At 46.9% G+C, this 20,996-nt stretch overlaps 1 protein-coding gene and 1 pseudogene across 2 annotated transcripts; one reads left to right on the forward strand and one right to left on the reverse strand.

The window, feature by feature from the left end:
• The first annotated feature begins 577 nt into the window (after window positions 1–577).
• On the forward strand, window positions 578–10,290 carry NOLC1 (nucleolar and coiled-body phosphoprotein 1). Of its 2 annotated transcripts, none has more exons than XM_061162460.1 (13): window positions 578–748; window positions 3,073–3,128; window positions 3,239–3,372; window positions 3,469–3,605; window positions 4,008–4,173; window positions 5,885–6,003; window positions 6,124–6,265; window positions 6,587–6,715; window positions 7,027–7,137; window positions 7,238–7,876; window positions 8,064–8,176; window positions 8,348–8,440; window positions 8,616–10,290. In XM_061162460.1, exons 1-13 carry the CDS (start codon window positions 629–631, stop codon window positions 8,772–8,774), a joined length of 2,118 nt encoding a protein of 705 aa, XP_061018443.1. In that variant the 5' UTR covers window positions 578–628; the 3' UTR covers window positions 8,775–10,290. The 2 variants fall into 2 exon arrangements, with proteins under 2 accessions (XP_061018443.1, XP_061018444.1); XM_061162461.1 differs by having other exon boundaries at window positions 3,242–3,372.
• Window positions 5,123–5,811, reverse strand: LOC133070742 (ubiquitin-ribosomal protein eS31 fusion protein-like; annotated as a pseudogene).
• Window positions 10,291–20,996: the final 10,706 nt, after the last annotated feature.

Consider the following 20,996-nt stretch of genomic DNA (forward strand, 5'->3'; position numbering starts at 1 on the left):
TTTCATGGGCAAGTCAAGATTGAGGTGGGGACAGTTTTGAAGATCAACACCTCACCACTACCACAGATAATCTGAAGGGCCCTCGGTAATGGAGTTGGGAGTGCAGAGGCTGGGGTGGTATTTTGAGAAAGGGCCTTCCAGGGTGTTGAAAGTCAAGATGGAGAAGAGTGGGAATCCACTGGCAGCGCGAATAGGGGACGGTGGGTGGGATATGTGACCAAGTTTAGAAAATTCAAGGTCAGCTCAGGCCCGCCGACCCACGCCTTACTCTCCTATCCGAATGCCAGGGCCGCGGGTAACCGCTGCACTGAGAAAAGTGGCTCCAGCAGGAAGGCAAGACGCGGGAAGTCCGAAGCTTTCCCGCCGCCACCAAGGGCGTGACCTCTGACGTCAGGGCTCCGCCTTCACAAAGCAGAACGGTGGGCTCCGCCCTTCCAAGATGGCGATACTCGTGGGACCGGAAAGCGTTCCTGGATTTCGCCCTTACCCTGTCTCCGAGAGTGCGCCCGCCCCTTCCGGCGTGCTCCGCGCGGCGCGAGGACGTTGCACGGGTCCGTCCGTAGCCCGCCTCTTCCGGTTTCTTGAGTCCTGTGCGTCCGCGACGGTAGTGACGCGTATTATCGGGAGGATGGCGGACGCCGGCTTACGCCGCGTGGTTCCCAGCGACCTGTATCCCCTCGTGCTCGGCTTTCTGCGAGATAACCAGCTCTCGAGCGTGGCCAATAAATTCGTCAAGGCAACAGGCGCTGTGAGTCCGGGGCTTGGATCATGGGCTGGGGTGGGATCACCACAGGGCTGCGGACACTGACATGCTTAGGTCTGCAGGTAGGGAGGTCTGCGGGGTCCGCCAGACTAATGACTGCCAGGTCTTTGTGCCGAGCTCTCGGCGGTTGGCGGAAGCCTGGAGTCTTGGCATCACTTTATGAGGTCTGACTACTTAGCGCCGAGTCTTGCTTTTTTCTGGTGAGAGGTGAGGCGGTGGCAGCGTGGGATCCTCGTGGCCTAGGTCACGTGGCTAGTAGAGTGCGACCGGGCGGGAGCGCCTTGTCCCACCGGAGGCATTAGAGGCTCCTGGTACCTTCAATTGGGCTTTTATGTTGGCTAGTGCCAAGCGCGACTTGAATTTTAACTTTGAAACGGATTTATCCAGGACTCAAGTAGAATTGCTTTCGAAATAATGAAAGCTGAAAAAAAGTGAAAGTGTTAGTCGCTGAGTCGTTTCCGACTCTCTGCAGTCCATGGAGAAGCCCGCCAGGCTCCTCTGTCCTTGGAATTCTCCAGGAAAGAATACTGGAGTGGGTAGCCATTCCCTTCTACGGGGGGTCTTCCTGACCCAGAGCTCTAATCGGGTCTCACGCATGCGGACAGATTTTTTACCGTCTGAACCACGGGGAGGCCGTTAATGATAGCTGGGATTTTTGTTACTAAAGAAGATAATGAACGGGAGTAGAAGCAGGGTTGAGCATCATAACTACCAAGCGGTTGTAGAATCTTTGACTTCCGGCATCAGACAAGTCTAGCTTTGGGAACAGTCTCTGCCACTTTAAAAATGTATGATCCAGGCAGCTTGCTTAATCTCTGAATCTGTTTCTGCTTCTATAGGATTTTTGTGAGTTTTAATAACATGGTGTATGCAAAGTGGCAATACCAGTGCCTGGTGCTCAGAAAGCATCAATGAATGGAAGTTATCATCTTGGTTATGGTACCTTAGGATGTTCTAAAAACAAGTAAAAGGAAGATGACCAGGAATGTGAAAGGTTTGGAATCTCCATCTCAAGGAGAGTAGACAAGACTGCACAAGAAAACACCTTGAAGATAGAGTGGAGTGATGTGGTAGTCCTTGAAAGTGAAAGTGTTAGTTGCCCAGTGGTGTATGACTCTTTGGAAGTCCATGGACTTTAGCCAGCCAGGCTCCTCTGTCCATGGGATTCTCCAAGCAAGAATACTGGAGTGGGTTGCCATTCCCTTCTCCAGGGGATCTTTCTGACCCAGGGATCAAACCTGATTCTCCTGCATTGCAGGCATATTCTTCACCATCTGAGCCACCAGGGAAGCTCATATGGTAGTCTTTAGTGGTCTTAGTCTTTGACTAAGAAGATAGGCTTGTTCTTTGTGATAGAATCAGGTTACACAAATTATAAGTCAGATCAGCCTCAACGGGCTTCCTTAAGCTGAGACAGCCTGCCACATGTGATCTGATAGAGCTGTGTTCATATTGGAACTGTTTTGAATTGACTGTTAGAGGCTGCAGAGAGTATTTCCACATCCGGCTGGATGAAATTGGGCCTTTCAGAATCAGAAATCTTTTTTATGTGACAAAAGCTAATCTTTGTGGAGGGCATACTAAGGGCCAGATGCTAAGCTCCTTATGTGCATTATCTCATTCTTTCAACAACTTAGTGCTGTATAGTATTATCTATCTTACAGGGAAGAAAAACAGTATTAGAAAGATCAAGTGATTTACTCAGGGTCACACATTACTAACTGGCAGAAGTAAGTTTCACACCTCATCTAACTTTGAGCCTGTAGTCTTGTGTATACTGTAATGCCTTGCCATTTTTTTTGGACACCAACTCATAATTCATAAGCAGTGTAATTAACAGCTGAATGCAGTTCCTCACTGAATAATTAGCATAGATTTTTAGTAATCTTCTCTTGATGGTTGATTTCCAATGATTTGGAATTATAAACCAAGTTGCAGCAAACATCTTCCTGTGTAGGTGTTTGTTTCATGGGTAAGGATAAATTCCTGGATAGTACACTGCTAGAATTAAGGGGATGCACATTTTTAAAGGCTTTGATAAATAGGATTGACAGGCAGGGGAATAGATGATGCCAGAAACTAGAGGAATAACCCAAGTTTTTGTTACCAAAAATTGGGAAATACATAAACAGAATATTTTTCTCCTAATTGATGCAAGTAGGAGAAACCTTCAGAGATGTAACATTTGTATCAGATAGAGCAGACAAAATAAGTGACTTTTAATGAGAGAGTAACACAAAATTTGAACTCCCATAGAATAACCAGGATAAAACTTTCTTACCCTGCTTTCTCTCTCTTTTCTCTTATAGACCCAGCAGGATGCCAACGCTTCTTCCCTTTTGGATATCTATAGTTTCTGGCTCAAGTAAGTCTTCTCTTTGCTGGTGTGGCTCTTTTCTCCCCGCAAGTAGGCTGGGCTGTGTTCTTTGGTTTGAGAAGGTCCTGTTCCCCAGAAGTTAGCCTAATCTGCCTCAGCAGGTCCACCAAGGCCCCAAAGCGGAAGTTACAGGCAAATGGACCAGTGGCTAAGAAGAAGACTTCATCCAGTGACAGCAGTGAAGACAGCAGTGAGGAGGAAAAAACCCAGGGGCCTCCAGCTAAGAAAGCTGGTAAGGCCCAGCAGGGAGTTGTGGTTCCAGGAAGAAGATTTGTAGTCTTCCAGTACTAAATGGCTGATTCTTACTGGGACCCGTATTTTTGTTAAGCTGTACCTGCCAAGCAGGCCAGTCTGCTTCAGCATCCTGGAAAGGCTGCAGTCAAAGCATCAGAGAGCAGCAGCAGCAGCAGTGAAGAATCCAGTGATGATGAGGAGGAAGAAGACAAAAAGAAAAAGCCTGTTGAGGTTTGCAGCTTTGGGGAGGAAAGGAATTGCTTAAGGGATTGGAAAGAAGAAACCTAAAATCTTGGCTTTTAGCCTGGTGGTGGTGGTTATACAACAGCAGATTATTAGGAGGTCTTTCAGAGAGTTTGTAGACATATGAGGTTTGGAAAAGAATTTGTAAGGTAAAAGTTGAACCCTGAATCTAGAGGAAATTCAGCTCATTCTGCATCCCTGACAGTATTGGGTTTCTCTGGGACACTGTCAAGGATTCCAAGATGTTTTGTGGACAGGTGCAGGGAGCTCTAAACAGGGAATGGCAGGAACAAAGCTTAAAAAAGGGAGCACTTAGGGAGCTTGCTTTTGTACCTTAAGATGTCTTTTGGGTGCCCTAAAACTTACTGATTCTCCTGGCTTTTCTCACAGAAGGGAGTTAAGCCGCAGGCCAAGACAGTCAAAGCTCCTCCTAAGAAGGCCGAGAGCTCTGATTCCGATTCTGACTCAAGCTCAGAGGATGAGGCACCAAAGAACCAGAAGCCTAAGACAACACCTGTGGCAGTGAAAACTCAGGCTAAAGCCCCAGCCAAACCAGGTATTGTTTTTGTTCCCAAGAGGCTGGGCTGGGGACCAGGTTGCTCTGGGGACTGGTGTGAAAATTCCTCATTTACCACAGGGATGAAATGGCACTGGTTGTTGAACTAGAGGTATTGACTGGTGTCATTTTTTTTTTTAAGTTAGAGACTAGTAACTACAGAAATGGCTTCCCTGGTGGCTCAGACAGTAAAGAATCTGCCTGCAATGCAGGAGACCCAGGTCATGAAGATCCACTGGAGAAGGGAGTAGCTACCTACTCCAGTAGACTTGCCTGAAGAATCCCCATGGATAGAGGAACCTGGCGGGCTGGGGTTGCAAAGAGTCAGACATGTCTGAGCAGCAACTAACACTTTCACTTTTTTCAACTATAGAAATAGTGGACAGTGAGGGAAAACATGCTTAGGAGACTTCAGAGGGTATATTCAAATGTTTTGCATCATAAAATTTTTTGGAAGACAGGTTTATTTCTGAACTTGGGCAGGAAACTTATCCTTTGATAATGCAGTAAACCACAGCCTTCTCCTTTATGCTTGCTTCAAAGGCAAGAGAATTGACGGACTCCTAAGTTCCAAGCTAATAGGAGGAGGCTTTTATAGCCCTTTAATATCTTGATACTCCTTTCTTTTGATGTTCATTAGTTCATGTCTTTTTTTTTTTTTTTTTAAGAAATATTTATTTATTTGGCTGTACCAGATCTTAGTTGGCACATGTGGGATCTAGTTCCCTGACCAGGGATCGAACCCCCAGCTCCCTACATTGGGAGCATGGAGTCTTAGCCGCTGGACCACCAGGGAAGTCCCAGTTCATGTCTGTTTAAAAAATATTTTTATCTGTTTATTTTTGGGTGTGCTAGGTCTTTGTTGCTTTGTTGCTTTCTGTAGTTGAGGTGAATGGAGGCTGCTCCCTTGTTGTGGTGTACAGGCTTCTTCCTGTGGTGTCTTCTCTTGTTGCAGAGCACAGGCTGTAGAGTGTTGGAACTTCAGTTGTGTGGGCCCAGTAGTTGTGGCACCCAGGATTAGTTGTCCCAGGGCATATGGGATCTTCCCAGATCAGGGATTGAACCTGTGTCTCCTGCATTGGTAGGTGGGGTTTTTTTGTTGTTGTTTTTTACCACAGAGCCATGAGGGAAAGACTGGCAGGTGGATTCTTAACCACTGGACCACCAGGGAAGTCCAGCTCATGTCTGTTTTTAACGAGTATACAATTACTTGTCTTATAGTTTGTTGAAACAATAGATCAGACAACATTTGCCATAATAATGTATGTCAGAGTTGTTGGCTGTAAAAACTCGAGCCCAGCTATGATCTGAAGGGTATTCTCATCCACCTTTTGGTATTTCAGACAGCCAGCTAGCTTAGTCTTCTTTCTCTTACGCTTGTTCTTGGGACTTATTTAAGAATTCTTCTTTTCTTAGCACCATCATGAAGTCCCAACAGTAAGGTGAAATGTGGACTCCTTTTGAATTTTGTAGTCAAAGTATATCCATGTTCTGGTTGCTTGCCAGCAAAGATCAATCTTTACTAATCAGGAAGAATTCTTTTTTATCCTGGGTTTTAGCCCTTAATTTTCTCTTGTAATTGAGGGTTTGACCTCAAGAGTGAGTCATTCTCCTCAGGATCTTCATGAAAATCTGCATCTTGGCGGCAGTGCCACTGAAGATGGTGGGTCCGAAGACTGTCTTTACACACACGTTATTTCTATTTTCTTAGGTACATCAGCTCGGCCAGCACCTAAAGTCGCCAACGGCAAAGCACCTAGCAGCAGCAGCAGCAGCAGCAGCAGTGATGATGACTCAGGGGAGGAAAAGGCAATAGCCATCTCTAAGAAGGTATAGGCCTTAATTTCTATCAGGGAAGAGGGGGCAAGGGGGTGGAAGTCCTCCATTTCTTGGCAGGATTGGTTGGGTCAACATTTTCCTGTGGTAATTGATTTTCTCTGTGTGATGCAGACCATACCTAAAAAGCAAGTTGTGGCTAAGGCCCCAGTGAAAGCAGCTGCCGCACCTGCCCAAAAGAGTTCCAGCAGTGAGGACTCCTCCAGTGATGAGGAGGAAGAGGAGCAGAAGAAAAAGCCCATGAAGAAAAAACCAGGTGACTGGACACGGGGAGTCAAGCTACCACTGACCAGGGCCCAAAGGCAGGAGAACCTCTGCAGTCACCACGTGGACCTTGGCCTGACAGCTGGCCTGTCCCAAAGAAAGGAGAAAGCCAAAGGTTGCCTTTTGTAACTCAAAAATGACATGCCATCATCCCTGCCCTAGTCTGTTAGGAATGAGTCACTAATCCTAGCTCACCCTCAAGGGAAAGGGAATTAAGCTTCATTTCTAGAAGGAAGTGGTATCAAAAGATGTGTGTACATATTTTATCACACTATCCCCCCTTTTTTTTTCCCACACTATCCCTTTTAAACAGGTCCCTATAGCTCAGTCCCCCCGCCTTCTGTTCCCCGACCCAAGAAGTCCCTGGGAACTCAGTCCCCCAAGAAAGCTGCAGAGAAGCAGCAGACTGTGGAGAGCAGTGAGGAGAGCAGCGACGAGTCTGGTGAGTCATCTCCCATGGTGAGTGGGTCTGGGAGTGTGTGAGGAGTAGGGAAGGAAATGCTTCTATTCCCTTTTGCTTTTCTCTGAAGCACCACAGGGCTAATGCTCTCTGCGGGTCTTTGCATCCTTGTTGTTTTTGGCTGTGTCACATGTCTTGCGGGGGTCTCAGTTCCCTGACCAGAGATTGAACCCCAGCCACAGCAGTGAAAGCCCAGAGTCCTAACCAGTAGGCCACCAGGGAACTCCCTACACTTCTTTTTCTTGCCTCTGGTGGGACTCTAGACCCAGCCTAATGCCATTGCTTCTCTCCAGATTCAAGTTCTGAGGAAGAAAAGAAACCTCCAGCTAAGGCAGTCATCACCAAGGCAGCTACTAAAGCAGCTCCAGCAAAGAAGGCAGCAGAGAGCTCTTCAGACAGCTCAGGTAAGGAAGGCGTAGTGTAGGAGGCCCTCAGGGCGATGGTAGCTCCGAGGGCACTCTTTAGCCTGATTCGGGACCTATTCCCTCTAACCTCCCTATGTAGACTCCGACAGTTCTGAGGATGAAGCTCCTGCCAAGCCAGCCGGTACCCCCAAGAATCCCTCAAGTAAACCAGCCGCCACTCCCAAGCAGCCTGCAGCTAAGTCAGCCGCCACTCCCAAGCAGGCCGCGGGCAGTGGCCAGAAGCCTCTAACCAGAAAGGCTGACAGCAGCTCCAGCGAGGAGGAGAGCAGTTCTAGTGACGAGGAAGAGACAAAGAAGACTGTAGCCACCCCTAAGTCCAAGGCGACAGTCAAAGCAGCCCTGTCTTTACCTGCCAAGCAGGCCTCTCAGGGTGCTGGGGGCAGCAGCTCAGATTCAGACAGCTCCAGCAGCGAGGAGAAGGAAGAGAAGACACCTAAACCCCCAACTAAAAAGCCACGGAAGGAGGTGGAAGCCGTAGCCCCTTCCAAACCAGCCTCCGTGAAGAAAGCAAAGGCCGAAAGCAGCAGCAGTTCTTCCTCTGATGACTCCAGTGAGGAGGAGGAGGAGGAGAAACCCAAGGGCAAGGGCACTCCAAGACCACAGGCCACCAAGACCAATGGCACCTCGGCACTGACTGCCCAGAATGGAAAAACAGACCGGGGCAGCAACGAGGAGGAGGAGGACAAGAAAAAGGCAGCAGTGGCGGTTGCTAAGCCAGGTCTGTATCCAAAAAACCTGCCTCCTGGGTTTGTCCCCTAAACCAGAACGGACTGTACTCTATAGAGGAGTGGATTAGGGAGCCAAAGCCCCTGACCAGCTTCCAGTTAGTTGGAGGCCCTCAGTGTGGGAGCCTGGGAGGAGCGGACAGGAAACTGGTTTCCTGAGTCTGGCTTTCTGTTCTGTAGGTTCAGAAAAGAAGAAGAAGAAGAAGAAGAATGAGGCTGCTAAGGAGGCAGAGACTCCTCCAGCAAAGAAGATAAAGCCTCAGACCCCCAACACATTTCCTAAAAGGAAGAAGGTAGGTTGTCTTGTTTTCCTCTCAGGAGCCAGCTTTTAGAGTGGACAAAAACTGCAGATCACTGGACAGCTCTTTGCCTGGCCTGGCGCACACACTCGCGTATGTAGCTCAGGAGGGCCTTTTTGCTCCATGACTGCTCCATCCTGAGTTTCCTACTCCGTTCTTCCCCAGGGAGAACGAAGGGCATCCTCCCCATTCCGAAGGATCAGGGAAGAGGAGATCGAGGTGGATGCTAGAGTGGCAGACAATTCCTTTGACGCCAAGGTCAGGAGAACGAGGGGTCTTCACCATCCTTGAGGGGGTGGGGTGTGGTGGGAGAGAGTACAGCGTTTGGTCCTGGTTGATAGGTTCTCTGGGTTTGAGTTCCCTGGAGCAAGAAGAAATGACAGGGCCGTGGGGTTGCCCTTCTGTGTGCTAACTACCTCTTTCTGCTCACCAGCGGGGTGCAGCCGGAGACTGGGGGGAGCGAGCCAATCAGGTTCTGAAGTTCACCAAAGGCAAATCCTTCCGGCATGAGAAAACCAAGAAGAAGCGGGGCAGCTACCGGGGAGGCTCCATCTCTGTCCAAGTCAACTCTGTTAAGTTTGACAGCGAGTGACCATGGGCTGTCTATGGCACAGCAAGGGTGATGATCTGAGCCCACTCACCGTCACAGTAGACCTGGGAATCCTAGGCTTTATCAAGGGAGGGTCTTGGTGAAGAGAGCAGTTTAGAATAGGTCTGAAGACTCTGCACTGTAACACCCTCTAAGGTCCTTTTTTGTGTTCGTGGTTTTGTACAGATTTGTTTTTTGAGTGTTGGGTAGCAAGGACAAAGAATGTTCATTTTTAAGAAAAATTGTAGTTGTCGTTCCCTCCATGTTCTGTGAAAGTCTTCATACTGAAAAACGTGTATATTTTCTATTAAATAATTTCTTATTGATTTTTGTTGTGGTTTTCAGAGGTGGGTTCCCACAGATTAATCTTAGCTATCCCAAGACTTGGTAAAGGTCACTAAGAATTTTTATAATTGGAGAATTCTGCCCATGTGAGTGCTTGTGTCCACTTTTCATCCTTCCTACCCCTCAGAGCCCTGATGAGGGGCAGTTAGCATTCACCATTGTTAATGTATATATCTTTTAAGCATGAATTATGTACCTCATTCATGGGGTATAGGACTGAAATCTTCAGCCAGCATGGACTTACCTACTTTGGAGGATAAAAGTCATTGTTTTGTTTCAGACAAAATTCTAATGTGTGAATACCCTAGGGTCTGGATATTTTGTTTTTTTGTATTTTTATTATCACATAATGTTTGCAATATATGTTTGTTAATTTAAAAGCATAAACTTTTTTTATTGTTCAAAGATAATTTTTGATTGGCTTCTGAGGACTATATCTTCTCAGTTTTTTTACATTTTAGAGCACAAAATTTAATCTGAAAAGCCCTTATCACTTGGTATTTCTGTCTTGGTAGCATGGTGACACAAAATAGTTTGATTAACTTCTTACATGTTTGGGAGTCACTGATCAAGAAAGTGAAGGAAGAAAATCTATAATGAAAAACCTCAGTCCTCAGTAGGAATTAGGTTACATTAGTCAGGTGAATTTATAGGTTATAGGTAACCTAAGTATACGCTAACGGAGAGGAGAAGGACCTTTACAAAGCATTTTATCTGGTATTACTTGAGTTAGAGGGGGGTTGGGAGAGCATTCTAACAGGGTTATTGTGTCTTGTAGTTGGTACATGGGAGCAACTCATATGCCCCCTTTAGAACCTGACTGTCAGTATCAGTGGAGGTAACAATAAAAAAACCTGTGAGTAGAGATACAGCTCTTGGGCCGTGCAGGCTGATTGTAGAGCTGTAGGAGCAAGTGAGGAGGAAAGTTGAGTTCTCCAGTCTCTCCAAGTTCTCTGGTCCTGGGGTGTCCCTGTGTTGGGAAAGTGTGTCCTAAGTTTATAGATGAGGTGTAAGTTAAGGTTAGCCTCCCCTTGTTTGGGTTCCAAGTAACCTGATAACCTGGTTTTCTGTGTAACTGCTGCTAGGAAGAAAGTATGCTGACATACATAAAAAGTCTGCATGGTGAAAGTTCTACATCTTACTAGAAAATAATAAACTGACTGGTTTATATGTGTTTTGGGAGTTTTACTAATTGAATGCAAAGCCCTCCTGTCTCCTACTCAAAACAGAACAACTTGGGTGCCAGTTAGAGGGCTAGGGTTCAGACCTGAGGAGGCTCACTGTGGACTATACCTTCCTGACTATACCTTGTATCATGGTATCTTATTCGGGCTATAAGTCCAGCCTTTGGGTGGTCTAAAACTGGTGGTTGGCAAAATGGGCCATAGACTGGATCCAGTTGACCAGAATGGCTTTTACATTTTTTAAAGGGCTCAAGAAAATGTGACAGACTATGTGATCACAAAGGATATAATGTTTCCTGTCATGTTTTACAGTTTGCTTAAGCCCTGGATAAATCACTAATTTCACAACACTGGCTGAAAGTCAGGACTATCTGGGTATCTTTTGAAAACACCGATGCCCTGGGACCCACCTGCTGACCAGTTGAATCAGATCCTAGTGCTCTCTGGTGGATTCTGGGAGTTGGGATTTTTTTTAAGCTCCCAGGCAGGTGATGCTGAAGAGATCTGAAAACCACTGATCTAAAGACTATTTGAAAAGAAATGAGTGGGTAATTTTTCTTCCTTTTATGCTTTCATTTTCAAATGTACTTACTAGATCTAATAGTATAAAGTAAAAATTTTAATTTCCATTTTACCCATGCTTTCTAGGACTTGTTTCTTTTCTCTTTCCAGAATTTCTCTGTGCATCCTCTCCCATTTCTCCTCACACATGGAGAAGCTCGCTATCTGTAGTGTCTCATAACTTTAGAGCTCATTTTTAACAGCTGCATGGTACCCCATTGTATGGAAATAGCGCAAATTGTTTTAACTAGTACCTTATTGGTAGCTGTTTGGGTTGTTTTTGTATTTTATTATTCTAAATAGTGCTGCAGTGGATATTTTACACATGAGACAATTGTTTGTGAGTATTTGTGTGGGTAGTTTTATAGGAAGTATTCCTAAGAGTGTTGGGTCAAAGGCTATGTACTTTTAGTTTGTTCATCACTACCCTCCAAAACCACTGTAACAACTTGTAGTTTGAACAACACTTAAAGTACCTTTTAGCTTGCCCTCTTGCCAACACTTAACCAAATTGACTTTTGCCACTTGGATAAATGACAATGCTCAGTTTTTAAAAATTATGATGGAAAAAAACCATTTAAATTGCCATCTTAATCAGTTTTAAGTGTATGATTCAGTAATGTTAAGTATATTGACATTATAGTACAACAGATTGCTGTAATTTTGACCAGATATTTCATGAGTGCAATCAGACTTTATTTGTCCTTTTGCACTTAGTATGATGTCCTCAGGTTTGCTCATGTTGAAGCATGTGGCAGTATATTGACACTGTAGTGCAACAGATGACTGCTATGATTTTGACTAGATAGTTCTTATGAGTGACATCAGAGTTTATATGTCCTTTTGCACTTAGCGTGATGTCATCAGGTTTACTCATGTTGTAGCATGTAGCAGGATCTTTTCCAAGGCTGCATTCCATCGTATGTACCACATATAATTTGTCCATTTCATTGTTTAGTTTCAGGGACCTGAATTCCCACCTGTTGCTCATGGGTTCTGGCAGAGTGGCTGAAATCCACATGTTCAGTGAGTCGCACATATGATAGCTCATGCTCCTCTGCAGTGTACTTCACATGGACACAAGGCAGAAGATTTTCCAACTTCTTTTTGTGCCTTTTATGTTTCACAGGTTATATCCTCAACTGTCACCCAACCCTGTTAGTGAAAGTGAAAGTCACTTAGTCATTGCAAACTCTTTGTGGCCCCATGGACTATATAGTCCATGGAATTCTCTAGGCCAGAATACTGAAGTGGGTAGCCTTTCCCTTCTCCAGGCAATCTTCCCAACCCAGGAATCGAACCCAGGTCTCCCACATTGCAGGCAGATTCTTTACCAGTTGAGCCACAAGGGAAGCCCAAGAATACTGGAGTGGGTAGCCTATACCTTCTCCAGGGGATCTTCCCAACCCAGGAATCAAATTTGGGGTCTCTTGCATTTCAGGCGGATTCTTTACCAACTGAGCTATCAAGTAAGCCCCAAACCCTGTTAAGTGAATATTAACTAGACGATGGTGTCTCAGCCTTATTATTTGAGGCCAGGTAATTCTTTATGGAGAGCTGTACTGTGTGTTGGAGCATGTGTAGCAGCATCCCTGGCCAGTAGAGAGAGAGAGAGGGAGGGATGCCAGTAGCATCCCCCAATTTGGACAACCAAAAATGGCTCCAGATATTGCCAGATACCTCTCGAGGCAAAATTTTGAGAACTGCTGGGGTTTATTATTTGTTTAGGGTTGATAAAAACTGCAGCTTAGTGGCACATGTGAGACAAGAGCTCAGATCTCTCTCAACGTTCATCTGTATTCAACACTTGAGTACCTCTTATGTACAGCCATAGAACTCCCTGAGAGCTCAGTGTCTAATAACGGAAGTCAGGGATGGGAACAGTTCTGTATACCGTGCTGAGTCCTTTCACCAAGGGCCAGCACAGTACCCCCAGGGGGACAAGCAAGAAAAGACTTGACCAACCTTGGTCCAGAATTCTGAGAGTAGCAGCAGTCAGGTGTGAAGAAAGCACATACCATGCAAGGAAGAGGAAGTGTTTCCAGTGGGAGAAGAGAGCCTTGAAGATGGATCAGTTGGAGGGTGTGTGGTAAGTAGGGCAAGATAATAATCTGACTGAGGATTCAATAGCAATGACTTTTTATACCCAAGTCAGGGATTAGTACTTTATTTTGTTCACATTATGTTAGGGGCTTGCCAGTCCAATGCAGTGCACCAGGCACTCAACACAGCTGCGTGCTAAGTCACTTCAGTCATTTCCGACTCTGCAACCCCATGGACTGTAACCTACCAGGCTCCTCTGTCCGTAGAATTTTCCAGGCAAGGATACTGGAGTGGGTTGCCATTTCCTACTCCAGGGGATCTGACCAACCCAAGGATTGAGCTTTGTCTCCTACATGACAGTCAGGTTCTTTACCACTAGCATCACCTGGAAAGCCCAACACGGATGCAGTGAAAGCCAAGTTCCTACCAACAACGGAGTTCCCACCCGCTGCACCATGCAGAGCTGTCTGCAGTTACTGAAGAGGCCAGTAGGTGGGGTGCTTGCACATTATAGGAATCTGGACTCTAGTTGAAGCTTCAGTTCAGTTCAGTTGCTCAGTCGTGTCCAACTCTGTGACCCCATGGACTGCAGCACACCAGGCTTTTCTGTCCTTCACCATCTCCTGGAGCTTGCTCAAACTCATGTCCGTTGAGTCAGTGATGCCATCCAACCATCTCATCCTCTGTCATCCCCTTCTCCTGCCTTCAATCTTTCCTAGCATCAGGGTCTATTCCAGTGAGTCAGTTCTTCACCTTAGGTGGCCAGAATATTATTGGAGCTTCAGCTTCAGCATCAGTTCCTTCTGATGAATGGTTAAGACTGATTTCTTTTAGGATTGACTGGTTTGATCTTGTAGTCCAAGGGACTCTCATGAGTCTTCTCCAACACAATTCTGTGGCTTACAGCCAATCAACTCATTGCTACCGGGCTTTTTAAAGGGTCCTGGGATGTTGGTACTAAAACATGAGATATGCAGAGGCCTAGGAGTCCTGCAGCCATAAAATTAAACGACGCTTGTTCCGTGGAAGAAAAGCTATGATCAACCTCAGTTCAGTTCAGTCGCTCAGTCATGTGACCCTCTGTGACCCCATGATTTGCAGCATGCCAGGCCTCCCTGTCCATCACAAACTCCCAGAGTTTACTCAAACTCATGCCCGTCGAGTCGGTGATGCCATCCAGCCATCTCATCCTCTGTCGTCCCCTTCTCCTCCTGCCCCCAATCCCTCCCAGCATCAGGGTCTTTTCCAATGAGTCAACTCTTCGCATGAGGTGGCCAAAGTATTGGAGTTTCAGCTTCAGCATCAGTCCTTCCAATGAACACCCAGGACTTATCTCCTTCAGGATGGACTGGTTGGATCTCCCTGCAGTCCAAGGGACTCTCAAGAGTCTTCTCCAACACCACGGTTCAAAAGCATTAATTTTTTGGTGCTCAGCTTTCTTCACAGTCCAACTCTCACATCCATACATGACCACTGGAAAAACCATAGCCTTGACCAGACGGACCTTTGCTGGCAAAGTAATGTCTCTGCTTTTTAACATGCTATCTAGGTTGGTCATAACTTTCCTTCCAAGGAGTAAGCGTCTTTTAATTTCATGGCTGCAGTCTCCATCTGCAGTGATTTTGGAGCCCCCAAAAATAAAGTCTGACACTGTTTCCACTCTCTCCCCATCTATTTCCCATGAGGTGTTGGGACCAGATGCCGTGATCTTAGTTTTCTGAATGTTGAGCTTTAAGCCAACTTTTTCACTCTCTTTCACTTTTTATCAAGAGGCTTTTTCATTCTTTACTTTCTGCCATAAGGGTGGTATTATCTTCATATCTGAGGTTATTGATATTTCTCCCGGTGATCTTACTTCCAGCTTGTGCTTCTTCCAGCCCAGTGTTTCTCATGATGTACTCTGCATATAAGTTAAATAAGCAGGGTGACAATATACAGCCTTGACGTACTCCTTTTCCTATTTGGAACCAACCTAGAGCATATTAAAAAGCAGAGACAAAGATCCATCTAGTCAAAGCTATGGTTTTTCCAGTAGTCATGTATGGATGTGAGAGTTGGACCATAAAGAAGGCTGAGCACTAAAGAATTGATGCTTTTGAACTGTGGTGTTGGAGAAGACTCAAGAGTCCCTTGGACTGCAAGGAGATCCAACCAGTCTATCCTAAAGGAAATCAGTCCTGAATATTCATTGGAAGGACTGATGCTGAAACAAGCTCCTGTACTTTGGCCACCTGATTTGAAGAACTAACTCATTGGAAAAGACCCTGATGCTGGGAAAGATTGAAGGCAGGAGGAGAAGGGGACAACAGAGGAAGAGATGGTTGGATGGGATCACCAACTTGATGAACATGAGTTTGAGTAAGCTCCAGGAGTTGGTGACAGAGAAGCCTGGTGTGCTGCAGTCCATGAGGTCGCAAACAGTCAGACACAACTGAGCAACTGAACTGAGGAGTCCTGGAAGGTGAGAACTGGACCCTGGCCCATATTTAGAATTCAAATGTGAGCTGCCAGATGGCCTGAGGGTTTCTGAAAAAAGTGAGAATGACAGGAAACCTTGAAAGATACACTGTCTTCTGGAATCTGCTGAAGTGGACTGGACGGGAGAACAGAACTGGATTTCATTCAGGGCAGTGGTTCCAGTCTATATATAGGATGTCCACAAAGTCTGGAAACAGATGATAGTATTTATTATCTTCCTATGGAAGAATTCCTGATTATATAATGTCTCTTGGCTGGTGTTTCTAGACTGCATGGACTATATGGATCTGTAGTGGTAAGGAAGCCTGACACTTTCTGATAGCCTCTCAGAGAGCCTGTATGTTCAGTGAAGAGGGATCTGTAGTGTCAAGGAGCATACAGGGTCTTTTTTTCCACTGAGATATAGTTGATATCCTGAGTCTTTAGAATCTCCAATCGCTTGCTTTGGGAATCCCTTCTGGTTGTAACAGAAAAATTATCTCTTTGTCCAGAGGGTTTTGAGAACTAAAGGTTGGCAGTTCAGAGGAGATTGGCATCAACTGCAGCTGCTGAGGTAGTGACCAGTCAGGCAGCCATGAAACTGAAGAAAAGACGAGGTCAGCAGGAGCTGAGCCCCATGATGATTAATTGGCTGCAATGTGGGCATTGGCCTGTGGGCAACAGGGTGACAGCAGCCAGCCAAGCAATAGCCAGCAGGCCAGCAATAGCAGTTGAAACAAAAGCTGATAGTGTGCAGAGCTGTTGGCAGCTGTTCTGACTTCAAATAATCACTCCACTCCTATCTCAGTTTAGAGATCTGGGTGTGATTATAAATGTGACCTATTACAGGATGGTGGGTGAAGTATATGTAAATATCAGTCTGATGAGGGGAATCTGCCAATCCCCTAATTGAAGGAACTCAAGTCACATTTTCATTATGCTGAACACTTAAACTATAACACTAGGACTTCCTTTCTTTCTTTTTTTTTTTTTTTTTTTGGTGGGGGGTGGGGAGTTGTGCTGCACTGGGCAGCATGCAGGATCTTAATTTATGGCCAGGGATCAAACCTGTGCCCCCTTCATTGGGAGTGTAGAGTCTTAACCACTGGACCACCATGCATCAATTCAGTTCAGTTGCTCAGTCATGTCCAATTGTTTGCAACCCCATGGACTGTAGCATGCCAGACTTCTCTGTCCATCACCAACTCCTGGAGCTCACTCAAACTCATGTTCATTTATGTGCAAGTTTTTGTGTGGACATAAGTTTTCTTTTTTGTGTGTGTGGACATAAGTTTTCAATTCATTTGGATAAATACCAAGGAGCATGAGTGCCCAACTGTATGATTAAGAGAAAGTTTAGTTTTGTAATAAACTGCCAAACTGTATTTATTCAGATTTGTCTTATGGCCTAGACTATAGTCTACCTTGGGGCTTCCCAGCTGGCGCTAGTAGTAAAGAACCTGCCTGCCAATGCAGGAGACTTAACCAATGTGTTTTCTGTCCCTGAGTTGGGCATGGCAACCCACTCCAGTATTCTTGCCTGGAGAATCCCATGGACAGAAGAGCCTGGCTGGCTTCAGTCCATGAGGTCACAAATAACAACTAAAGCAATTTAGCACAAATGTGAACATAGTTTTTCTTGGTAAAGATCCATGTGCACTTGAGAATAATGTGTTTGGAGTTTGGTGGTGGTCCATAAATATCACTGAAATCAAATTGGTGGGGCTTCCCTGGCTCAGTAGTAAAAAATCTGCCAATGCAGAAGACACAGGTTCCATCCCTGATCTGGAAAGATCCCACATACTGCAGAACAGTATGTTCTATAGTAAGCCTTTGTGCCACAACTATTGAGACTGTGCTGTAGAGCCCAGGAGTGAAAACTACTGAAGCCTGTGCACCCTATAGCCTGTGCTCTGCAACAAGAGAAGCCCAAGCACTGCAACTGGAGAGTAGCTGAAGGAGTCTTTTGGGCCTAGAAAAGAAAACAACAGTCTCAAAGGCCCCTTGCTGAATCATCTAACTTCGGAGAAAACAAAGCATAACTTTAGTTCCATCCTGATGCTCCAGGCCAGCTGCATCTATCTGGGACTTATCACCCCCTGTCCAAAAACCTACCACCCCCTACACCCGCCCAAAAGACTTATCACCCCCTGCCCAACTACAAGTGTCATCTCAACAAAAGAATACTCAAAATATCCCGCCTGATTGACGTTTCCTTTATCGCTTCCACAAACCTCCCTATAAGTATGAAGCCTCCCTGATCCCTTTCGGCGCTCAGCCTGGTCATTAGGCCGACTGTCGCCCCTCCTTGCCTGAATAAAGGTAACCTACTTCTGTTGAGGTCGTCTTTCCTTTTCTGCCTCGCCGGCACTGTACCTTACATTTTTGGTGCCGAAACCCGGGAGGGGGCGAGGCACTCGTCTCACTCTCTCTCACTCTCCCTCCCTCTCACTGTTTTCCCCTTTTCCCCGGAGTCTGGGAGCGCAAACATCCTCCGAGCTCACTTCTCTGCCAGGGCTCTTAAGTTCCCCTCGGGGACGCCTAGTGCCTTCGTGAGCGGTGCAAGCCTTGTGCTAAGGCTTTATTGATGCTTTGCGTACCCCCAGGCCTCGGCTTTACCCCCTTTTCTCTCTCTGACGACCTCCAGAACAGGGACCTCTTGCCATTCGACCGCTCCACATGCAACACTCCACTCCAGCCAGCCCCTAGATTAAGGTAAGATCCGATCCGGACGGAGTTCTAGAGGCGCCCTAGAATTCAGTCCTCTCCGGGTCCCAGGGACCCCCGGCCCAGGGCCACTCTGTGGGCGACGGTGGGGGACGCTCCACCTCGACACAGAGCTCTCTTCTCATAACTCCTATTGTGACTGCGGGTGACGACTCGAGTTCCCAATAGGAGCCTCTGCTTGCCTTTCAATTATGGGGTCTGGCCACTCTGTCCCAAAAGATTCCCCTCTGGCCTGTGTTCTCAAAAATCTCAAACCACTCTCACTCACTGAACTCAAAGCTAACCGCTTAAAGCAACTCTGTACACAGATTTGGCCTCAATATCAATTAGACAATCAAGACCGCTGGCCTGAGGTCGGCACTTTTGACTTTAACATTCTCCAAAATCTCACTGACTTCCTTAAACGGAATGGCAAGTGGTCGGAGATCCCCTATGCCCAAGCCTTTTGGGCTCTTCGGAGCAGGCCCTCCCTATGCCAGGCCTGCTCCACCCACGAAGTCCTTCTATGCACCTTGCCTCCCAAGCAAAAGGGCTCTTCTTCCTCAATTAACCGCAGACCGCAACCTTCTGCACCCCCAGAGTTCGACCCTGCGGACTAGCCCCCTCCCTACCCGCCACCCCGCCGCCCCTCTCCTCCCCCTTCATCCAACTCACCTACTGGCCCCAAAACCTCTCCTGACTCCCCCTCAGCCCCGCTACCCCATCTCCCCGACTCCCCCTCCCCCCTTCCTTCCCCCACTGCCACACGGTCACGTACCCAACACATGTTTCCCCTAAGAGAGGTCGCAGGACCAGAGGGCCCCACCCGAGTCCATGTGCCATTTTCATTGTCAGATATGAGCCAGATAGAAGAAAAGTTAGGATCATTTTCTGAAAATCCTACCAGATACAGAAAAGAATTCCTGAGACTCTCCCAGGCCTATAACCTCACATGGAGTGACGTATATTATATCCTAAATGCCACTCTCACCCCAGATGGAAAAGACCGTATCTGGCAAGCGGCAAAAGCCCATGCTGATCATTTACATAACCAAGACCGGGACAGCCCAGTTGCTGATGAGGCGGTGCCTCAGTTAGATCCCCACTGGACTTACCAGCCCGGTGACCCAGGTATCAGGAGACTCAATCATATGATCACCTGCATTCTAGAAGGAATGCAGAAAAATACTCATATCCATGTCAATTATGATAGAGTCAGGGAAGTCACCCAAGGGGCAGACGAAAATCCAGCCTTATTCTTGGCACGCCTCACAGAGGCAGTCCAAAAGTATACCAACCTAGATATCACTACCCCTGCTGGGTTACTGTACCTTCATGTTCAGTTCATCAGCCAATCTGCCCCTGACATCAGACGCAAGCTTCGCCAACTAGATAAGGGCCCTGAGACCCCCCAGAGAGACCTTCTAGAAGTAGCCTTCAAAGTGTTCAATAATAGAGAGGAGGAGGCTAAGAGAGAAAAAGAACGTGAGAGAAAAGCTAAATATGCCCTTTTGGCAGCAGCAATTAAAGAAAAAAATCAGCCTGGCCCAAGTCATCCCAGAACGGGTCTTAAGACTCCCCCCGGACCCTGCTTCCGATGCAACCAGTCAGGACACTGGGCAAAGGCATGCCCAAACCCACAGCCCCCGACAAAAGCATGCCCAACCTGTGGCCAATGGGGACACTGGAAGATGGACTATCCCCGGGAGTGCCCTCGCACCCCTGGGGAGGTCCCCATCTCCCAGACCTGGAGAGTGGAATGTCCACAAGGACGCCCTGGCGCATCTGAGGAGATCCCCACTTCTCCCCAAAACCCCAGCCCAACTCTACAAGAATTGTTCCAATGATGGGGCCCGGGTTCCAGCCCCCCGGCCCGTGTCTTGAACACGAGCTCGGAACTTAGGGTAGACGGGGTAGTGGCCGGAAAAAAGACCTCTTTTATAATAGACACTGGAACCACTTTCTCTCTCTTTACTTCCTACTCTGGCCCAACTCAAGACTCAGAAATCACAATCAAGGGGGTCTCTGGAGTTCCCCTAAGGCCAAAAATCAGCCCTCCATTACTCTGTCAATTTGGAAAATCAACCCTTATACACTCATTCCTTATAATGCCTCAGTGCCCAATGGCACTTCTAGGGAGAGATTTGTTATCCAAATTGGGGGTCTCTATTACCATACCCCCCCTCGATACAGTCTCTATATTCTGCATGCAAATGGCACCTGGACAGTCCCTATCCCTCACCCCTGACCTTCCCTTAGATCTACCTGCCTTAGACCCCCAAGTCTGGGACACTGATCACCCCTCAATAGCCAAACATCATCCCCCAGTCCACATTACCCTAAAAGACCCCTCGACTATAATCACCCAACAACAGTATTCTCTCACCCCAGAGGCCCACAAGGGACTTAAGCCTATCATAGACCGTCTTCTTCAGGCCTCTATCCTAATTCCTACCCATTCACCACACAACACCCCTATTCTGGCAGTAAGAAAGGGACCAAACTCTTGGAGACTGGTCCAGGACCTGAGAAAAATCAATGAGGCTATTATGCCAACATTCCCAGTAGTCCCTAACCCTTACACCCTTCTGTCTACCATACCCCCAACTGCAACCCACTTCACAGTATTAGATCTCAAAGATGCTTTTTTCACCATCCCCCTCCATCCCCTCTCCCAACCTCTTTTCGCCTTCACCTGGCAAGACCCCGAGACTCACGTTTCCCAACAGCTAACATGGACAGTTCTCCCCCAGGGGTTTAGAGACAGTCCCCACTTTTTTGGACAGGCTTTACAAAAGGACCTACAGACTCTCAACCTAGCCCCGAGTCATCTCCTCCAATACGTTGATGACCTCCTCCTTTGTAGCTCAACCCGAAAACTCTGCCTCCAACATACTGCCAGACTCCTTGGGGCCCTGGGATCCTGGGG

Source organism: Dama dama, chromosome 15, assembly GCF_033118175.1.
Source record: "Dama dama isolate Ldn47 chromosome 15, ASM3311817v1, whole genome shotgun sequence".
Taxonomy (NCBI): domain Eukaryota; kingdom Metazoa; phylum Chordata; class Mammalia; order Artiodactyla; family Cervidae; genus Dama; species Dama dama.